The 19,536-nt window shown below is 34.6% G+C and overlaps 1 protein-coding gene across 16 annotated transcripts in view; it reads left to right on the top strand.

The window, feature by feature from the left end:
• Pard3 (par-3 family cell polarity regulator) overlaps positions 1 to 19,536 on the top strand; it is a 656,694-nt gene that overhangs the window by 324,594 nt on the left and 312,564 nt on the right. For all 16 annotated transcript variants that reach the window (XM_077803009.1, XM_077803007.1, XM_077803013.1 and 13 more), the window contains exon 5: positions 2,823 to 2,954. In XM_077803009.1, coding sequence (XP_077659135.1) covers positions 2,823 to 2,954 — 132 coding nt within the window. The remainder of the gene's footprint in view (positions 1 to 2,822; positions 2,955 to 19,536) is intronic.

Below are 19,536 nucleotides of genomic sequence, written 5' to 3'. Positions count from 1 at the left end.
AATAAAATCTAAAAAAATAATATTGAAACCACAAGATTTATGAACTATGGTGATTATAAAGGAAGGAGTTGAGTTTGATTCCGAATATGTTTGGAAAGGGTGCATGAGTTGACCTAGGAGGTGAGTTTCATTTTGGATCTGTTGTGTTTGATGTTTCTTTGAGGCTTCCAATTGTAAATTTATACTGAGAATTTAGGAAAATATTTAGTATTTGTGACCAGTGCCGTGTTATCAGGATAGATGGTTTTGAAATTATGCATTTTTTTTTTGAGCTTGTCCAGGGAGACAGTAGTGATCAGTCCATAGAAAGAGACCTTGAGGACCCGTTTTAGGAATAAGAACAGGGATGGGGACTCAGAAGGAGCAAAGGAGTACCAGCTGCAGACAGAATTCCAAAAGGGGAAAAAATTGAGATGGTAGTAGAACCAGATCTATTATTTTAAAGATGTATGTATTCTCCCTTTTCAAGTGATATTTTATCACTATGCAAACATCCAATTCCCTATCAACTTTTTTTTATTGGTTGTTCACAACATTACAAAGCTCTTGACATATCATATTTCATACATTAGATTGAAGTGGGTTATGAACTCCCAATTTTTACCCCAAATGCAGATTGCAGAATCACGTCGGTTACACATCCACAATTTTACATAATGCCCTATTAGTAACTGTTGTATTCTGCTACCTTTCCTATCCCCTACTATCCCCTATCAACTTTTCACCTAACATTTAACAATAATTAATTGAATTAATTATTCCATTAGGAATTAAAAACAGTTGATTTTTCTAATTCTATTATTTATTCTACTCCATTACTTGGCACATTTCTGAAAAGAAAAAACTTTCCCTTGTCACCTGGCACTGTTGGTTTCTCTGAAACCTTTCCTACTGAAAAGACAGGATAGGTTTTTCAGACCTTCTGTTAATGATTTAATTTCTAAGCAAGGAGTTGGTGTTATAATCATCTTAAATGGGAAATGAATAAAAGAAGGTTCCTAGTGAATGGAAACTCTAATATCCCTTACATAAAAATTGCATTTCACCCTATTTCTAATTGTTCTTCTCTTTGTAGACATTTAAGTTTCTATCACTGATTATCTATCCTTTGTGGCTTATTTGAAGTTCTTGTCAGTGTATTTATGGAATATGCTGCAAAATAATTTTTCCTTTGCTTCATTCTGAAGCATGCATTTTCAGGAAAGGCTCTTAGTATTTTGACATGTGGTGAGTCTCAGTTTCTTTGTTTGCTCCATTCCTTTCCTTAGACTTGGGCATGTTTGCTCCTTATCATTTCCATGCCTGTAAGCAAGGTCAGCTCTAATCCCTGAGCTTGGACCAGCATCCTTAATCTTATCAGCATTTTCTTGTGCTTGTGTTTATGTCCCATTACAGTCCCATTACAAGCTGCACTGACCAGAAATTTATTGATTTTACTAGTAAACTTTTTTATAGATTTTTTTTTCTAATAAAAACTACTTGCTGCAAATGTTGGACTATCACAATCTAAAAATGATTTTAGTTTTTTCAGTTTAATTCTTCAAAAAAAAAATCCAAAAGTTTCACATCAAAGTTTATATTGGTAAATGTATATTTTTTGTTTCTTTATTTTCATGTGTTATAGTATTGACATAGGTCCAAGACTACTCATTTGTACTTGTTTTATTCTCTAGTAGAACTCATAAAGAGAAAAGAGTAACCTGGTCTACAGCTAAGAGTTATACAATGAGATCGTATTATTGCACTTAAAAAAATTGATAGTATGTGGTGCTTATATAGTTTAAGGAATGAGGAATAAGAATCAATTGCATATATAATATTTATAGCCAGACTGCTCTTAGCAAAATTAAGAAGAATATTATATTTCTCTTACTTTGACTAGAGGGGCTAAGCAAAAGGTAACATTTTAAATTTGTTCTTATAGAAGATAATTTAGATTTAGTTAGTGAACTCAAAATTCAGTTTCTCTACTTAGATTTGTCATTTCTTTTCTGAACATTAAAATTAAGTTTTAAATCCCAAAAGTCAAAATAAATTCTTATAATTTACTCTTTGAGTCATCCCGTAGCACTTGATTATTCTGAGGAATATTAAAAACTTAGTTAATAAATATTTATTTATGTTAAGATATAGCTTATCATAACCATGTCAGAGTGAGTGATTATGTGTCTGTTAAAAATGACAGGTTTGTGATAGCTTTCACCTTATCTTGATATTTTAGTTAATCCTGACAGTTTCTGAAATAGATAACACAATAGCCCTGAGAATCTAAAATCTCTTACCCAAAGTTACAAAACTACAAGGATCCCAAAAGTAGCAAATCTATTAGCCTTCCTTATTGTCAACATTTTGGGTAAATTGTAGAAGACACCCCACGATATAATTATGATGTTAGAAAGAAGAGTAAAAAGAGAAGATGGCACTATTAACAAATAATCAATGTCTCGCTTACAGATTTTTTTCCTTTTTAACTTTTTAAATAGACTTGCTCAGCCTGGGGAAATTGAGTAAGGTGGGAGTATGAAATATACAAGTGTTTTGTGTGTGGTGTGTGTGTGTGTGTGTGTGTGTGTGTGTGTGTGTGTGTGAGAGAGAGAGAGAGAGAGAGAGAGAGAGAGAGAGAAAGAGAAAGAGAGAGAGAGAGATTAGACTTCCCTGACCTAAGCACATTACATCATTTTTGAGGTCTAATGTGGGTGTAATGTTCTCAATCAGCTACTTTGTATAGACTTGGAAAAATATTTTAAATATGTGGAATCATTCTCCTACTACTTCTGGTCTGGTGTTTCACAAGATGCCTTTTTGTTTTTCATTTTGAATAGAAAGATGAAAACTACAGAAGCCTCCCACGGGATACTAGTAACTGGTCTAATCAATTCCAGAGAGACAATGCTCGCTCATCTCTCAGTGCCAGTCACCCAATGGTGGACAAGTGGTTGGAGAAGCAAGAACAGGTAACATAAAAGCCTCCTTCTACATGCATCCTTGGTGCAACATCCTATTTCATACATACTTAAAACAAAGTTTCAAGTAGTAGGTTCTATGTCTGAGTCCATCTAAAACTAAATGCACAATATTCTTGTGCTACTCAAAGATTTCTTCTGAGTAGCTGTGAATATTTGCAGGAGATTTTCTGAAATACTGCAGCTGGTAATGTTGCAGCAGCCCAGATATTTGGCATTGAATAATGCAGTTAGTGAGGACAATTTCAAGGCTCTTCTCTTTTTCATTAGACGGTAAGTCAAGGAATCTGAAAGGCAAATTAAAACTTTTCATTATTCCTGACTTCACTTTATGAGAGGAATATATGCCATGGTGTTGTTTTAGAATCTAGTTATCTAGTTTATTTTTGTCAGGCAGGTTTAGGCACTTATACCTTTGGTTTAGTCAGCTTTTTTTTTTTTTTTTTTTTTTTTTCCTGCTGTGACTAAAAGGACCCAACCAGAACAACTGTAGAGGAGCAAAAGTTTATTTGAGAGCTCATGATTTCAGAGGTCTTAATCCATAGATAGCAGGCTCCATTCTTCATGGTTCAAGCTGAAGCTGAACATCATGGCAGAAGAGTGTGGCAAAGGGTATCAGCTCACATGATGGTTAGGAAGCAGAGTATCCACTTGCCAGATACAAATATATACCCCAAATATATATATATATATATCTCCCCTCCAGCCACACCCCGCCTGCCTTTACTTCCCACCCAGTTAATCTCATCAAGGGATTAATGCACTGATTGGGTTAAGACACTCACAATGCAGTCACTTCTCTGAACTTTCTTGCATTGTCTCACAAGTGAGCTTTTGGGGAACATCTCATATCCAAGCCAACACACCCTTCATAAATGTCAATGACTTATTTTAAGTATTCAGATTTTTAGAGTTTGGCTAGTTTACTTTGTGAAACAACCACCTAATGATTCACAAAGTCTGAATTGTTTACCATTTGCTAAAAAAAAGGGCTACAAATTCTGCTTGGTGGTAAAGTGCATATTTACCACCTGCAAGGTCCTGGGTTTCATCCCAGCACCAAAGGTGGGGGGAGAAATAGCTTGACCAAGACAGTGTTATATCACTATTTGAGAAGTGCTGCTGCCTAGAAAGACTAAGAATTTACCTGGTAAGCTAATTCTTCCAATTAATTGTTTTTAATGTCTTGGATTCTTATTGAGTCATAATATTTTTCTTCCTTTCCCCTTTCTCTTGCCCTTTTCTTTTGTCTTCCCGCCCCCTCCTTTCCTCTCTCCTTCATAGTGGGGAATCCCAGTGTTTTCCTTGTCATTGTAATAGTTTTTTAAAAAAGTCTCTGCCAGCCATTATTGAGGCATAATTGACAAAACTGTATATATTTAAGGTGTACAAAGTGATGTTTTGATATATGCATACAATGTGAAGTCATTACCACAATCAAGATGATTAATAAATCTGTTACCTCACATGGATAGCGTTGTGTATGTGTGAAATGAGAACATTTCATTTAATGTATTCTTTTAAAGAATTTCAACTCTGTAATGCCTTATTATTTACTGTACTCACGATGCTTTACATTGGTCTTATAACTAAAAGTTTGTACCCTTTGACCAGTATTTCACATTTTCCTCCATGCCCAGCTCCTGGTAATATGAGTTCTATTTCACTTTTAAATATCAGTTAGACTATGTGGTATTTGTCTTTCTGTGTATAGCTTATTTCACTGAGTATAATGTTCTCTATGTTCATCCTTGTCACAAATTACAGGATTTCTTCTTTATTAAGGTTGAATAATATTCCTGTGTGTACCTCTGATTTTCTTTATCCATTTTTCTGCTGATGAATCCTTAAATTGTTTCTATATCCTGGCTATTATGAATAATTCTTTTATGAAATGGAAGGACAAATATGCTTTTAATGAGGTAATTTTATTTCTTTTAGAACATATCCATAAAGTGGAATTGTTGGATTAGATTGTGGTTCAGCTTTTACCTTTGAGCATCCATGCTGTTTGCCCCAGTGTCTGTACTAATTTACATTCCTAACGGCAGAGTGCAAGGGTTGCCTTTTCTTCATATCTTCATTAACACTTTGTATCTTTTGACTGTTTGATAACAGTAGTCCTAACCAGGTAGGAGGTGACAACTCATGGTTTTGATTGACAATTCCATGATATTCAGTGATGTTGAACATGTTTTAATAGTTTTTACACTAAATACAAACATTTGTGGTTCCTTGATTAATTAGTTATTTTCTTTAAAAATGTTCATATAGGTGTAAAACTGTGTGAGCACTCAGTGGGAGAATGTTTTATTGTTTAAATATTTCAATAATTTTATATGATTAATAATTGGTGTTGCCTAAATATTAGAATAGCAGTTTTCAGTTTAGATTAATGACATCAGTTGAAAGAAATCCTAAGCATTTTACATATTTTTTCTCAGTTTGTGTTTCATATAGTGCAAACCACCTAAAATAATTTTGTGGAATATTCAAATATGAACCAGCAAAAAAGGATAATTTTCCTTGTACACCACTTTTTGGTATTGCAAAGGTACTCATTTCTATCATATAGTAAGTATTAGCATATCAATATTGAGATGGAAATAATTTTAAACAATTTTTTTTTAAAAAATGGAGATTCTTCTTAGGAAACACTGATTTCTTAAAATTTCAGATTTTTAAATGAATTGTTATTACAGTATTTCTTTAAAATAAATGTTTTTAAGATTTGGATAGTTGAATTTGCTAGTTCCTGATACTGTTATTTGTTCAACAGTAAGTCTGGAGGGAGGGAAAGCCCTCCTAAGACTATATTTAAAACTCAGCAACCTCAGGGAAGGTCTGAATTCTCCTTCCAGGGTGCCCCTCCCCAGTCCACCTTGACTGTCTTTTATTACTAGAGCCCTAACTATCACATCTTTCAAAAAGGATGGGGAACAAGGCCTTTGTCCTCTTTGTGGCTCTTTTTGAATGCAAGAAAGCCTTTCCCACAGCCTCCCAACAGATGCCCCTTAGTGTTTTGTTAGCCAAAATTGCATTACTTCTCTGCCCACTTCTAAATCAAAAGGAGTAAAATACCAGTGTTGGTTTAGACTATTGGAGCTTAACCCCCTGGAGTTAAGGGAAGGGGCTTTGTCATCACTGAATATTATCAAGGGGCTGTTAAATCAAGAAGGGAGGGCAGTATAGGCACACTGAATGACAACCTGCATTAACTAAATATGCTAAATATGACATTTTAATTGAAATATTTGGATACAAAGATTGACAGTTCAGGGTTTTCTAAAAATGATACTACATTTAATTATAAGGATATAACTAATTTTTTTTTGAGAGAAAAGTTTTTAAATATTTATTTTTTAGTTTCCGGTGGACATAACATCTTTATTTTTATTTTTTTTGTGTGATGCTGAGGATCGAACCCAGGGCCCCCATGCATGCTAGGCAAGCATGCTACCGCTTGAGCCACATCCCCAGCCCCATAAGGATATAACTTCTATCTACTGTTACAATTGTAGATTTGTTGTAAGGAAGTGGTACAGTTTCTTTTTGTAATTATAGTATAAAATGGTTTTTTTTTTGGGGGGGGAGCATAAAAGATTGTTTTGAGAAAACGCCCCCCCAAGACTTAGTCTTGATTTGTTTCTGTTGACATTATTTGATATATTTGTTTCACGATAGGTAGGTTTTGGAAAAATGGGTACTCCTCATTCTATGTAGATGACATCAGCTGGTTGATTCCTAGGCCTAAACCATCTCCTTTGACTTAAGTTTAGAAAAAGATGATGCATTCATTAAATGCGGTATGAATGAGACTGTATACCTAGAAAAGTAGAAGCAGTTGGTGATTTCTCTTCAGCAGAATTAGAGTGAAATTTATTTACAGGACAAGAATCCCCCCCCCCCCACACACACACACAGACACACAGACACACACAAAATAAAACAAAGCTCAGAGTAAATTTCTTTGTCAGAAGTAAGCACTATTGTTTGGACAGAAGAAGAGTTATTGGTTCCACTTTATATACTGTCAGTGCAATTTGCTTATTTTGTTAACTATTCCCTATGAGTCATCTGACTTTAATGGCCCCATGTCTATTTTGAGGCTTTTTTTCCTCCATAGTTCTTGCCATCCCAAGTAAAAAAGTTTGCATCCCACAGAAGAAATAATGTTTTGTATTCTTAAAAATTAAAAAAAAAAAAAAAAAGAATGATGATCAACCCTCAGACTTTACAATTTGGGATTGCCAGGGCAGAACTGATGGCTGCCCTCCTTTCAGTTATGCCTCTACACTGGAGAGGTCAAGAGAGTTCTAGATTTTGTATGCCTTCAGTGCTTTTGGTTTTGCTCTGTTTCCTACCAGAGTGCTTGTCTCTCATTATCTCTGTTGTTGAAGGCAGTTGTTATCACATCAGCTTTGCCAATGGGAATAAACAGCTGAGAGAAAAGGACAATGGGTGCTTTGGAATGCTGAGCCAAAGGCACTTCCAGAAACCCAGAGTGTCTTGTTTTGGGGGCATGGACCTGATCCTACATAAGGGGATATTGAAGCTTCTTTCCTTCTGTCAGGGTATTGGTGGTTTCACTTCTATAACAAAAAGGAGATGGTGTGTCTTAGTAGAACTCTGTATTGGGAAGCACTTGGGGTCGAGATGGCATGGTTTCCAGAAACAGTACTGCTTTTCAGAGACAAACTCACCTTGCTCAGAATCACCTGTAGCTCAGTCCTACATCAGATTCATCTCAAGAGGCAGAGGGCTGTTTATCTTTCAAAGGACATCCTTTTGGTTTGTCAGTCTGTGACTTCCTTTCTCTGAAAGATCTCAGAGGAAACACTGAGGATCTGAAAAACTAAATGGATTGTTGAAAAAGTTTTTCATGCTTCTGAAATTTTGATTCTGAGACTCAGAGGAAACAAAGAAAAAAAGCTATAGAACTCTTAGTTTTGATGTGGTAGTAGGTTTTAAGAAGTTTGAATTCTTTTAACCATTACCATTTCCCTGACTCTGCATGGACTGTAGTTTAATATTGGCAGATATGGATCATAAGCTGATTTTGTTTTGTATCCTCACACTTTATTGAAACTAATGAATTCTACAAAAGAGGAGGCAGGAACGTTATAATACATGATTGGAAGTATTTAGGACCTGAAATTGAATGATCTTAAGGAAAATATAGGCTAATTGGGAGCCTGCCATTTCACTACTTTCTCTTGGTGAACAGTCCTGAACCCAATTAGCAGAAATAGCAAGGAAGTATAAGGGGTCCTCTAACTGCCACTTAAACTTAGTGAGAAGAATGACTGCCCTGACCTTTAGTGAAAAATATGTTCTAGGGTTCTTTCCATCAAGAAAAACCTCATCTAACTGGCAGATTATTCAGAAGGTGGAAAAATATCTTGAATATTTGATGAGGACACTGTTCCACTGGAAACTTAGATGTTCAATACTTTCACATTTGTCCCCTTGCCAGCCAAATAGAAATTCCACCATCCAGGGTTGTATCTTAAGGTCTCAAAGCCAGGAGTTGAGAGCCATGACAAGAGGGTGCAGGGATTGCCACCCAGGAACTGTGCATGCTAAGCATGCTCTACCACTGAGCTACAGGCCCAGTCCCCACGATGCCTTTTTTTTCCCCTTGTTATTTTATATACCTTTGTTACTTGTTCAAGTTATGACACATTGACTTTATATTTTTCATGCAGAGTATTTACATGTCTGACCTTTAATCATATAGTCCTTTTGAAATGATAATGACTCAGATGGGAATAGTGTCTGTTTTTATGTTAGCCTGAACTTGTAGAGTCCTAGATATTACAAAAAGAATACAAGCAATTTTTTTAAGAGAGAGAGAGAGAGGGAGAGAGAGACAATTTTTTAATATTTGTTTTTTGGTTTTCGGTGGACACAACATCTTTATTTTATTTTTATATGGTGCTTAGGATTGAACCCAGCGCCCCACGCATGCTAGGTGAGCATACTACTGCTTGAGCCACATCCCCAGCCCACAACCAAATCTTAAATACAAGATATTTGTATATGGAGAAGAATGCTAGAGAATACTTATCTTTTTTATTGTCAGAATAACCTACTTACAGATGTTTATTCTGATACTTCTTAAACCTTCACAAATATTTTGATGTTGTCATTAATATTGACATGATACATAATGGCTATATTCCTATAATCATGCTACTCTAAATTTGTTTTATTTTTGCTTTTTATTATATTTTTATTTACACCAAATTTTTAAATATTTAGGGCAAAAGTAAATTTAAAACATAGTGAAAAAGCATTTTTTAGTGTATTCAGGTTTTATGGAAGCATTTAAAAAATGTATTTCCTTCCATGCCCAGTCAATAAGTAATTTTGGCCCTTGGTTTTACCTATTTTCACTTTGTCTTATGAACTTGTGAGTGTTGGTGACAGACAGACTGTGGCTCCTGTTTTCATGTGATTCATCACACTTGAATTTTTTTTCCCTATATAGGAACATCCTGTTTCTTTCCCTAGTACTTACTAGAGTTTCTGGAATAAGGGGGTGGGGTGGGAAATCTCCCTTTCTCAGATCTAGAACTATGTAGATGATATAAAGAAGATGATTTCTGTATTATAAAGTGATCATACTTTATTAATTATAGAACCAGGAGATGGCTTATTTAGAAATCTGATTACAATAGCTGCAGACTGGCCAGTAAAATAACTCAATGGTCACAGCATTAAACAGAGAGCAATCAAAATGCAGATGTAGAAACAGAACTTCATAGTGTCTACTGTCATTTGTGGGAAACAAGGTCAGGTTCTGGTTATGCCAAAGGGTAATCGAAATGTGTATTATTGTAGTTCATTTTATGATTATTCTTTAATCCATGGGCACTGAGTAAGCAATGACTCTTCTGATTATTTGGTTTAAAATAACCTAAGCCCTCTCATTCTAAATTCATACAGTTGTATATTTATAGGAAGGAGATTTCTTAATATTATTTGAAAACCTTTGCAAAATTTGTTTAGAAGCAAACATAATTGTGTTTTTCTCTAGAAGCACCAAATGTAGAAACTAAAAATCTCCAAGATTATATTAAAATTAAACTTAATTTTAATGATTAAAGCTAGAGGTTTTATAACAGAAAGTTGTTCTTACAATAACACCAAAAATAAAACCAAAACCATCCTTTTGAAAGAATTGTCTTCTTACCTGGATATATTAATGCAAAAGCAGATTATTTTATTGTGCTTCCATGATAGGGTGACTACTGTTACAATATATATAAAGACTAAAGGATGTAGCATGTATTTTCCATGAGCCTTATATATATCCTACTTTTATTATCAAGTATTATGGACTCCACAGTATCAATGGAGAACAGGTCTGGAGTGTAGGGTCCCCTGTTGACAATCTTTTTAGAAATGATCCCTTGACTTCCTAGGGAAGTCTTGCAGGTCACAGGGAGGGCCACTTTAGTTGGCATTTTCTCCTGAGAAAGACAAGAAACATTCTGCCCTTACACATATTTACAGACAAAAAGACACTGGAGTCTGGGAAGCATGTGTCAGTATTAGAAACTTGCCCCTCCGATGAGTGGGTCTTGCTTTCTGGCCCTCACATCAATGGCTGTATGGCTGTATCCAAGGAAAATAAACTCCCCAACCTTCATTTTCATTGTGTACAAAATGGAAAAAATAAATTTGGCAGATATGGATTTATTACAGGTTGAAATGCAGACCAAGTTTCTGTAGAGACTTCTAAGAAGCTGTTTTTCTTCCTGTCTTTCATTTTAGGTAAAAATCTGTTTAATGGTTTTACCTCAGCAACTCTGTTTTGTGTTGACTAATTTTGTGTGTGTGTGTGTGTGTGTGTGTCTGCGCGTGCGCGTTTTGCTGGGGATTGAACTCCTTACAGCCTCACACATGCTAGACAAGAGCTCTACCACTGAGTTCCATCCCCATCCCTGACTGATTTGATTCTCTTAAATGTTATTTTCTCCTTGCATATTGGAAGGACCATTTGGTATGCTGTGCTGGTTCATTTTCATCCCTGGCGTATTTCTAATGCCCTCATCATCCTTTCAGAATTGGATTCTTGATTCTGTGGCATCTTATCAGAATTAGAATAAAATTTAATCTTTTTAAATCATCTCTGGTTCATTTCTGAAGAACATAATCTGACACCAAAATGACATTAGTGTTAATCTCTGAGTCTGCATCCATTTTAAAATATTTCCTTTTGTTTTTGGCAACCATGTGTAGTTTTAATAGGATTAAATGTAAGGATACTATTCAAGAATTCTAAGTGTCTTATGAAGGCTTCCACTTGGCCACTGGTTATGCATATGGATTCCTTTGCAGTATAAGTGAGGAGAGGAGTTAGGAGGTCCAGTGTCACTCATTTTCTTTTGGAACGGATTATGCAGTTGAAGGGTTGCATATCTATTTTTTCCTTTCCCTTGATTGCTGACCATATTTATTGCTTTGTTGGCCTATGGTTCTAGAAGCCTGCAAGCAGCAATGAAGTGAGGCAGAAATTCTACTGAGTGAAAAAAAAATCTTGGGTGGTGCGTGGATTAACCTTCATGGGGAATCTGTTAGTAGCTGATGATTCCCTTGCCTGTGAGTACTGCTGCTAGAATCAGACATTTGAGAGCCTGTTCTATGGATTAAGATGCATTTTCATTTTTAGCTCTGACCTTCAGGTGCCTTTTCATATTTTCACTGCAGGCAGTCTTAAAGATTTTTGTTGTGAGTTGTGTGATTAAATATGATGGTAGAAAGAATACTTGCTTTATATTATATTCCCACCCATCTGTATGTCATTTGCTTTTGAAATTTTGGGTTTTATTTCTATCTTTCATGAACAGTAGAACTGCTGTTCTTTAAAAAATGCTGGTAAAGAACTTGCATTAACATTTTTAGCCTACAATATGTTGTTTTCACTACCTATTTCCTACAGCCTGCTTGTAGAAATTGAATCATTCATAAGCCATTTTTAATTTGCAGATTTTATGATCGAGGTATATATACTTTTCTTCAGTGCTACACAGACTTTTCCCACCTACCTTGAACATGGACATGAAGTAGTCCTAAAATGTTCCTATTTTAAGGGATAAAACATTTTGTTCATTGGTTTTATGTCTTTATCTCCACTGTGATCTATGTGAGTATGTCCTGTAATATTTTTCATTGGTTCTGTATATCAACAAGTCTTTTTGTTTTTTCTTCTGTTTTTCATGTTTTTCTCAAATGTTATGGCTGAGAATGTAGATCACTTTTCCTTTTTTTTTTTTTTTTTTGTTCCCTTGCCCCTATGTTAGGGATGGGACCAAAGGCTGTGCATATTAGTTAAACTCTCTACAACTGAGCTATACACCCAGCCCTAGATGGGTTTTTTGAAATACCTGAACAGACTATAAAGAGGTTAAAGTACTGGGAATAAATGTTGTTTCTACAACACACACGTGCTGGTATTGGGGAAAAATTAGAATGGGCCTTTGGGTTTCATTTCACAAGCGAATATTGGTTCTACTCCTTTACAGTACGTGTTACTTTTGAAATCTTTATTTTTTATTTATTTATTTTTATTTTTAGTACATCAAACTATACAAGATTGTGAGCATGAGCATTTTTTTCTCTTTTTCTTCAAGAAGTATAATTTCCATATTGTGAGATGGGATTGCATTGTTGATATTTATTGGAATTAAGTTAAACTCTTGGAGAAGCATTGGTAATCCCTTGAATTGTTAAAAATCATTCATTACCTGGGCCTCTATGACTTAGCTTCCTAATCCACTGAGAAGAGGGTATAAACATCCCTGTATTCCCACCATCAAGTCCACCTCTTGGTGCTGGGACTGTACTTAATCATTCCAGGAGGAGGCTTCCTTCATCTCTCACCTGCTAGTGTCCTCACTTCTGTGCTGTCTCCCATCCTTCTCAGACTTTGGACTCTGTTCTTATATTAAACTCATAGACAACTACCTAGTCATGAGTATCTTTGTCTCTCTCTGCTAGATCTTTCCAATCAGCAAAATATGTATTCAACTAACTCCGCCCCTTTCCCTCTCCTAGCCTTTCTCCTACTGTTGCCTCAGCCTGGCTTGCTGTCCTCATAATTCTCAGATTTGGTTCCTTCTTATCTTTCATATAAAGGATCACATGAAAGAACCTTCCTTAATCCTCACATTTGAAAGAGGATGACATCCCTGCTGCCTTCCATTATTGTGTCTTTGCTCACTATCCTTTTCTTTATAACATTTATGAATTCCAATGTGTCTTTGTTTCTATCCATTTGTTGATCTAAAATAGTGTTTGTTGTTTGATGTTTGTAAATACTAAGCCCTTCTTTTCTATTCTCCTCCCTTCCCCCGCCTCTCTTTCTTCCTTTCTTTCATAAATGTTTGAATAAATTGAAAAGAAAAAGTCCCTATAATGATTCCACTTTTTCTTTCTTTCCTTTTTTTAATTATTATTTTTGTTGTTGTTGTTTGTTTATTTGCAGTTCTAGAGACTGAACATAGGTCCTCATATATGCTAGGCAAGTTTTCTACCACTGACATATACCCCTAGACCTCCTTTTATTTTGAGATACAATCTCTTTAAGTTACCCTGGCTGACCTTAAACGTGGGATTGCGGGTGTGTACTGCCTGGCTGACATCACTTTTTCTGATACTGTGTATTATTGGTTGATTCTTTATGGAGTTAGCTAAATTGACTATTTCAAAATACTGTACGATAGTGTGACTTTCATTAATTATGAGCTAAAGAGTTCAGATTATAGGTAAATTAACAAAAACTTGCTAAATGTTAAGACATGGACATTGGCAGATCTATTAACTCAGTAGTATTATTGCATTGTTGGTACTTGATCACAAAATTGCTGTTTCTCAGCATCTATATATGATGAAAAAGAAGATTGAGAAATTATTACAGATTAAAGGACCAACAAATGATGGGTAAATGTAAGTTCTTTCAAGGGAAAGCAATGTTCCTACTTTGAAAAACTAGATGGCATTGGCAGGGGAGGTTCCTTAGTGGTAGAACATTTGCCAGTCTGTTTGTGCCCTAGGTTTGATTCCCAGCACTGCCATAAAAAAACAAAGCCTGATGTGATAGAGAGCACAGCCTTTCATATCCATAGGATGATCACTTGTGAATTCTCTTTGAGAATGTCTTACAAAAGTGAGCATGGATTAAGTGTTAAAAAATGACTGAGCACAGTCAGTCTTCTCCCTGCCTCACAATGAGTTCTGCTGCATTATAGTTGATCACAATGGCTCTGGGAAACCTGTCTGTAAGGGCAAGAGTTGCTTCTACTTAAATTAGGTTTTTATGGGACACAAGAAAGAATAAAAGGCCAAAACATATTATTATAAACCCAAGATTGTTGTCAGTTTTATAAGCTCTAAAACATTTAATTAAATATTTAAATGTTTAATTGTCAGAAAATAAAGTTTCTATGTAACTAGAAAACATATTTGAGCAAACTGTTTGATTATGATAAATAATATAAAAACAATTGAATTGAATGTAATATAGTTAATAGTCTCCTGAAAATGCCATATCGTTTTACTGTGAGTTTTTTTTTTTTTTCAGAATTTGGAGGCCTTTTCATATAATAGGATGGAAATGAATTATACTATCAGTTTAGGACTCCAAAATGGCAAAAATTTCCTTTTAGATATGATTTTTTTCTCTTTTTATGGAAACAACAGATTACTGGCCCTTGAATGTTCAATTTATAAAATATAAATATAAATTCTAATATACCTTTAATGTTGTATATAGTGTATATGTTTTTTTAGTTTGTTTTTTCTTATCGAATTCCTTGAGTATAGCTTCTTTTTATGTATGCTTTTTTTACATATGATATTTTGATATGGAAATTATGTTGAGTTTTATAAATTGCTTTCAGAGAGAAACTATTCATTATTTATTATGGTATTGTACAAAAAGTTTCTTAGTTAATGGAATTGATTCTGTTATGAAGATGATCTCATACAGGCTATGAAGAGTGTTTATTTATTTATCTATTTATTTATTCATTTATTTTACTGTGGATTGAACCCACTGAGCCCCACCTACAGCCTTGTTTTTTATACTGTGTGACAGAGTTTCACTAAGTTGCATAGGGCCTTGCTCATTTGCTGAGGCTGGCCTTGAACTTGTGATCTTCCTGCCTCAGTTGATGGGATTATAGGCATGCACCACCAACAGCATTTTATTTTTTAAGTGGTGACATGTATGTATTTGTTCATTATTGTTCTGAGTGGTAATTAGGCACCTATGAGATATGAGTAATTAGAATCAGAGGACTTTCCTATGACTATGGAATACTGAGTTACATTGAACTGTATGGTGATTAATTCATCACATTATTTCTTATTTTTAAGATTGTGTTTGATTTTTGCATAGGAAATAAATACACAGTTCCCAAAGCAAACGTTATACATATATATACAAAATAATAGTTTCTCTCCCACAGCTCTTTCAGCCACTCTTTTTCCCATATGTGAATCCTTTCGAAATGGTACCATAATTTTTAGAAGAAATACAAAATATATTCTCTTTTTATATTCTGATATAGATAACATTTATAATTTTCTGTGCTGTTGCTATTATTTGTTTAATATAGCTTGGTAATATTTTGTAATGAACACATAAAAAGTGTCCATTTTTGAAACAGTTTTATAATTTTCCTTTGTGTAGATAGGCTGTTATCTACAGATGGAGATGTAGGTTGTTTACTGTCATTTGCTGTTTCAAAGAATACTGCAATAGATAATCCTTTTTTGTATCCTTTTGTATTATATCTGAGATAAATGTATAAAAATGTACAAAGAATGCATTGTATAAGAATGTATACATTTATAACTGATAGATGTTTCCAGACTGACCTCATAGACACTGGACCAAGTTACATTCCCTAGTAATGCCCAAGAGATCCCATCCTCTCTATCAAATCACCTTACCACAGGATTATCTATGCAGTATTGATCACTATCACTCAACTGACCAAATCAGATAGGCTTCTAAAGTATTTCCCTAATATAGGAGGCTATTGACAACTTATAGGCTGTAAATGGGCTTTCTCTATTGTTTTAGTCAGTCTTTTTTTTTTTTTTTCTGCTGTGACTAAAAGACCTGACAAGAACAATTTTAGAAGGAAAAGTTTATTTGGGGACTCACAGTTTCATAGGTCTCATACATAGACATGTGGCTTCATTGCTCAGGGCTCAAGGGGAAGCTGAACATCATGGTGGAAGAGTGTGGTAGAAGACAGCAGCTTAAGACATCACACTATGAAACAGAGAGAGCAACTCATCAAGAACAAAATATATACCCAAAGGCACCCCTCCCCAAAACCAGAGACCCACCTCTTCCAGGTACACACTAGCAGCCTATAGTTACCACTCAGTCAATCCCTATGGGGAATTAATTAACTGATTGATTAACTAACTGATTAAGGCTCTCATAACCCAATCATTTCAACCTCTAAACCTTGTGTTGCCTCACAGGTAAGGTTTTGGGAGAAAGCTAATATCCAAATCATAACATCTACGGTGATGAGCCCAGGCCGTTCAAGTCTATTCCCTTCTCCGCATTAAATAAACAACACTTAAAGAAAATCAAGAGTTTGGGACAGGCTTTTGAGTTTTCATTGCTCATTTAGCTGACTCATTAGCTCATTAAATACTTCTTTTTAAAAACAATTTTTTTTTTTAAAGGAAGGGGTATTGGGTCTTGAACCCTAGGCCTCTTGCATGCTAAGCTCATATTGTACCACTGAACTACACTTCATATGCTAGGTTTCTATTTGCTGCTTATAATTCTTACAATAACTTGGATACATGAATTCGACAGGAACAAAACCAATAATTTTCTTGTACCTTGGTATACACAAAGATGACATACTATTGTAATTTATTTCTAGGTTAACACCTTTTTCCATTATGCCTTGGATTGTATGTTACACAATAATATAGAAACCACCATATGAACGATTTCAAATTGTGGGAACTAATGCAGTCTTCTTGTCATCTTAAATATGCTATAATGTTCTTGATTGTTGGGATTCGTTGAAGAAAATTTATCTTGAAAATGAGATGGGTATTGATGGAATGTGCTATTGGGGGCTTGAAATTTTTGATAAATAGATATTAGTAGTGTTTAATTTCTGGCCACCTTCAATCAATGAAGGATTGCTGACAGTTTATTTTCTGTTATAGTTTATGACCTATTAGGACCAGGTGTTCTGTTCTTTTTTCCATTGTTCTATCACTTATTAGCTTAATTGAAGTGTCCTGGATGATAAGAATCCTGTCTCTAGATGTACTGATTGGTTTACTTGGGAAACCCCTTATTTTAGATTTTTCTTGATATTTAAATTTTTTTTCCCTTTTTGATGTATATGGTAAGATGTTGGCATTTGTGGTTAAAAAAAAAAGAAAATATCAGAAATGGCCATAAGGACAGTGCTTTTTCTCCTTAGATTTTTCCCCTGTTATTTATAACATTGAAATATAGATGCGTAATGAGAGTGTTATGTAAAATATGAATAACATGTGGAATTTCTAAAGATGCATTTAAGTATCTAGGATAATGCAATCTGTGTTCCCTTTTAAAGACCTTTTACCATTCCATAACCCATGTTTTCAGACATCTTTATCTGTAATTTATTAAATGCTGTACCTCATAAAAACAGAAAAATAATTTGAATAGCTTAGGGTAAAGCCCCTGTGAACATGAGTAAGCACTCACATGTGAACTTGTTATTTTATCTTGAGGCTTTTAAAATTTATTTTTCTTTACTAAAGACCACTTACAACAGTCACTAATATGGCAGTATGTAAAAATGTGGATGTGTAACCAATGTGATTCTGCAATCTGTATTTGGGGTAAAAATGGGAGTTCATAACCCACTTGATTCTAAAGTATGAAATATGTCAAGAGCTTTGTAATGTTGTGAACAACCAATAAAAAAAAAAGAAAAAAAAAGACAACATCACTTGGGATTCTAACACTTCCATCTTTTTGCAGCACTGATTGTTAATCTTTACTTTTCTCATTCCTTTTCTCTGTACTTCTGTCCCTGGTGATTCTTTTCCTCGTCCATTCATCCCTCTCCATCCCCATTTCTCCTTTCCATATTCAGACTGCCATCAGCTTTCATGTAATAGCCTACCGTCCCTGTCATCTGACTGTCCATGGCAGTCCTTGATGTGTGATAAAGAACACTACTTTATACTCCAGGGCTTTGTCCATTTTTAGGAGCACCAAGAACTAATGTGCTTAATTTCTGCTTGAAGTCACAGTGACTTGGATTGAAATAGCATGTTATGTTAAGAAAGTTCCTGAAATTCCTAAGCCTTTAGAGCAAGCTTCCTGGCTTTCTGCAACATATTTCAGAGGATTGTGAGGACCTCCTTCTTTTCTTCTCTCCTCCAGCCATCCATTATTTCTGACACCAGTCTCCTTAAGCTCCTAAGGCTTAGCCACATGCTGTCTTTGCTAAAACCAAAACACACAGTAGAGTCTTAGTATTTTTCCCAACATGGCCCTTACCAGATTTCATTTGAATTACATGTCTTTCTCTTTGAGGGCAGGACCCATTTGTATTCCCCAGGATGCCTTCATTTGTTTCTTTCCTTTTTGAGGGATGAATGAACGACTAGACTTCTGGTGGCATTGGATCTCCTTCCTATACTTGAGCTTCTCAGCCTAACCATAGTTTTATTGAATACATTTATTATCGTAAATGACTATCTGCTTGTAATTTGTATATCGGAAAATATTTTTTTTCTTAAAACATTTGAATAGTAAACATTTTGATAAGAAAATATCTTATTCCATAGACAGTATATATTTTTCTACATTAAATGTTTAAGACTCCCCTCTAGCTTAAGCTAGAGAAAGTTTGAGGGGAGAGCAAGGAATGTTAGTTTGATTATATCAGCAGAAATCTAGGCTTTTGGACTTATTCCTGTTTTAAGTCCTTGGAGGGAACTAATTTTCCTGAGAACTTTGTATTTTAATCATAAACAGACCCAATGCAATAATACTTTCATAAACCTTTGGCTGAGACTTTGGTATTAATGTCCTGAACTTTTAAAAAGAGAAACATATTTTTGTGGATTTGCCAAGAAAAATAGATCTCAATTCAAATAAGAATAATGTACTTATTATTTTAAAGAGATTTTTCCAGTGAGCAGTGTGTTAAACTTTTTTTGCTAAATTAGTTGTCTAGTGTTGGACATGACACAGGCAGGGAGTTGATGTATTTTCTGTTGCTCAGTATAATGACTTTGAATTTAAAAGTTTTGGCTTTTGACCTGCCAGTAAGTTATGGTGGATTATATGTTATTACTTAACTATTAACTTTTATTTCTTTTGTTTATTTTTTTTATTAATGGATGAATCCTATGTTTTATTTCTTAAATACCTTTGTAACGGCGAAATATGCAGAACAAATGTTGAAGATAAAATTATTTTCTTTTAAACAGTTTTATTTTAATGGTTTTCTTTTAAGATATATCAACAGTTTACCTTTGCTATTAGTAAGTAGCTGAAACCTCTCTT

This window comes from Urocitellus parryii, chromosome 9, assembly GCF_045843805.1.
Source record: "Urocitellus parryii isolate mUroPar1 chromosome 9, mUroPar1.hap1, whole genome shotgun sequence".
Taxonomy (NCBI): Eukaryota; Metazoa; Chordata; class Mammalia; order Rodentia; family Sciuridae; genus Urocitellus; species Urocitellus parryii.
Note: the sequence above shows the minus strand (reverse complement) of the source record. Positions and strands in the feature narration are given on the sequence as shown.